The sequence below is a fragment of the Cyprinodon variegatus genome, unplaced genomic scaffold (assembly GCF_000732505.1).
Source record: "Cyprinodon variegatus isolate N-32 unplaced genomic scaffold, C_variegatus-1.0 Scaffold0, whole genome shotgun sequence".
NCBI classification, from domain to species: domain Eukaryota; kingdom Metazoa; phylum Chordata; class Actinopteri; order Cyprinodontiformes; family Cyprinodontidae; genus Cyprinodon; species Cyprinodon variegatus.
The window spans coordinates 1,208,661-1,211,876 of NW_015150453.1; the positions used below are offsets into that span (position 1 = coordinate 1,208,661).

General features: G+C 38.4%; 1 protein-coding gene across 1 annotated transcript in view; it reads left to right on the top strand.

The window, feature by feature from the left end:
* Positions 1-3,216, top strand: part of LOC107081697 (neural-cadherin-like) — a 239,960-nt gene that overhangs the window by 151,199 nt on the left and 85,545 nt on the right. Inside the window, exon 12 of the mRNA XM_015369928.1 lies at positions 571-738. Within this exon, the coding sequence (XP_015225414.1) occupies positions 571-738 (168 nt within the window). The remainder of the gene's footprint in view (positions 1-570; positions 739-3,216) is intronic.

A 3,216-nucleotide genomic window follows, 5' to 3' on the forward strand; every position in this document is an offset into this window, starting at 1 on the left:
CTGGACACTACAGAAAATGGGCTAAAAGTGTTAAAAACCGAACTTCTCCTTTAAGGGTCTTGCTCAGGAACCCAGAGTGGAGGCTATGGGGATCTAACCGGGTACTTCAATGGAAAAACAATCTCGAAACAAGTACAAATTTCTTAAATTAAGTGTATTTACCCTTAATTAAAGTAGGTAAATGAGTTAGTTTGCCAATGGAATGAGTGTTTTTCCTCTTAAAATAAGATAATTGGATAATATGCACCTAAAATAAGACAATGCAATTGTGTTTTCTTACAGTGTAAATTGTCGTGTTCCATTGGTAAGATGTCTCTTTTATCTCCTCAATCCAAGAATAAATGCACTTATTTTAAGAAATAATTACTTATTTAGATTTAGATTTTTTCCAGTGTTGCAACCTTCTCAGAGCATAAGCGCAATGCTTTTACCACTAGGCCAACATTCCCCAACAAAAGAATCTTCTCAAAAACATCTTATATGCAGCTTCTCCTAAAGCTGCATATAAAATTATTATTATATTATTTTTTTTATTTAACTCAGTATCTTTTTTGTTGTACCTCCCTGCAGACGTCCAGGATCAACCAGCAGATCTTGGCGTCAGACGGAGGAGACCGCAGCAGCTCTGTGGAGCTAACCGTCATCATCACCAACGTTCACAACCAGCCGCCCCACTGGGAGCAGCCTGAATACTGGGTCACTGTGCCGGAAAACACCGTCCGAGATGCCAAGATAGTGGTGAGTCAGTGATCACAAAGCAGATCAACTGCTATAATCATACCTACTGCTTTTTATCATCACTAGACATGATTTAGTTACCATCTGCAGGAAAACACATGGGCCCTCATATATCAGGGCTGAGCTGTGCGGTAATTAGTTCTGCAGTCATCAGGATTTATCTACGGATGCGTCCCCAAGTACTGCCATGAGTACTAATTGATGCCGTGATACCTCTTGTATTTAATTAAAAGGTGTTTTTGGTCTCAATATACTTAGAGTGTAATTATGTGCTACATTCTGTATGTAGAATTAAAACTTTAATGAATCAAATTATTATTAAAATGTTACATTTACTACAGTTTTTTTCTTTTTCCTCTTACTTAAAGATTCTATATGATTTATTAAAAGAATTCCAAGGTCAAGTACAGTTATATATGTGATGAAATATTACCCTTGGCATTTTGTTATGAAATATTAGTTGTATGTCCAGAGAAGGGACATATTTAGGCTGAGGTGGATAATCCAGGTCCAGCAAGGCGCTAATCACCTTGTTTGATGAACAGGATAAAGGAAATCAAGGCATAATCCAGGCAAATCTGGACCTGGATTATCCACTTATGTGGTTAAGACACTTGCCTTTACTTGGACGTCAGCTCTCCCTGAGTGGATGAAGTCCATTTTCTTGACGTTGCTTTTTCAACACGAAATATTAGACATCTCATGGTTGAGAAACACATTTTGTGGTTTGGACATTAGATGAAAAACAAACAGTTGCTGTCACTGTGCAGATTAGCTGCTAAAAAAGCCACTTGACCTCATTTTGAGAACAAATGATGGCGCTCTACCTCACATTGATGTTCTCTAATTAGAGAAAGTGGGCACGTTGTCTTGTAGGCAGGCAGAGCAGTCAAGGCAGGTGCTTCCTGGAGGAGCAAGAAAATGACAGCAATACGTAGAACTGTGATTAGCAGATGTTTTCCAGAACGGGGAGGAACTGTTGCTCAGAGAGCAGAATTTCCGAGGAATACTTAGACCATTGGCGTCGACGGACCCTTTTCACAGGGGCATGTGCCCCTTTGTGGATCCGTGGTGCCTGGGGCACCGATTTTTTAATTAATTCATTTTCCACTTTCACAGCTCCGCACTCAAAACGGAGTTGAGAGAGGAGAACTCTTAAGCCAGTTACAATTGATCGGCAGCTTTGCAAAAATGAAGCCTCGACGCTACCGTTTACTGTTAAAAAAAATGAACATCCAGCTCTCCCATCTTTCTGGCTATGGTATACACACCTCATAGGATCATCACCATCACACCATCATAGGATGGGCCCAAATAGTAATGAGAAACATAGACATGTATGTATGTAGAGGTGTTTTTTAGTTTTTCCTTTTACAGTTGCATATTTCAAGTTTTCAGTTTTCAGGTTCATGTTTGCTGACAGATATTAAATGAAGATAAATTGTGCCTTCATCAGTAGTAGATTAGAGAGATACAGTTAAGTTCGCAAGTGGGCCGATTTAATTCTGTTTGGTTCAGGTAGATATTTAATGATGCATAAAATAACAATCTGAATGCACAATTTATTTATGACGCTTTATAATAATAAGTGTTATAAATATTTGCTCACATGCTTGCTTTAATTATCTGTACCCATGCTTTTTTTGAAGAAATAATTGCCCAAAACATTTTTTGTGCCCTATTGTGCCCCTGTATAGTATTGAGTCAGCTGACGCCCCTGACTCAGACATTTGTTTATGAACCACGTTTTGAATGTTAATGGATGAAAAGCATTGCAACAAAGGTAAAAGTGAGCAAGAAACCTTTGAGCATTTTAAATCCAAGGATATCAGCTCTATTATAAACGAGTTTGGGAATCTTTAATGTATGTCGATCATTTTCACGGAATACAGAACAAAAATATAGCATCTGAATTTAGAGTCACCTGAATAGAGATATGACAAAATCTAGAAGGAAGGTTTACTCTAAGAAACTAAAGGTTTTCTGCTGTTCTCCTGTATAAAACTCTGCACGGTCCAGCAGTTTGTATTGTAAGCCTTTGATGCAGCTTCTGGAAGTTTCTTCTTTCTGCATACAGCAAAACTGCTGTCCCTGCTTTATGATTTTACTAAACCTACCACTTCATTACTGGGGTGTTGTTGTTTCCATTCATGTTCACTTTGTTGTAAAACCTTTAGAAACTGTTTGAAATGTTTAATGGCAGGTAGTTTCTCAGATGGCACTAGCAAGCTTAAATTTCCTGAACTGTTTGTGGAAGCAGCTGCAGCTTAGCTGATCGATTTTATCCACCTGGGGCCATGAAACTGATTGGATCAACTGGATTCAATTATCTGGAGAGGTGACCCAATACGTTTGGCGGTATAGTGAGTGTTATTTTGTGAAGTTGAACTTTATAGGAGCAGTGTTTGCATCTGAACCTTTGAGGCCAAACTTTGCTTGTGAGAGTAAAAACGAAGCTGATGCTAAATCAAAAAGCAC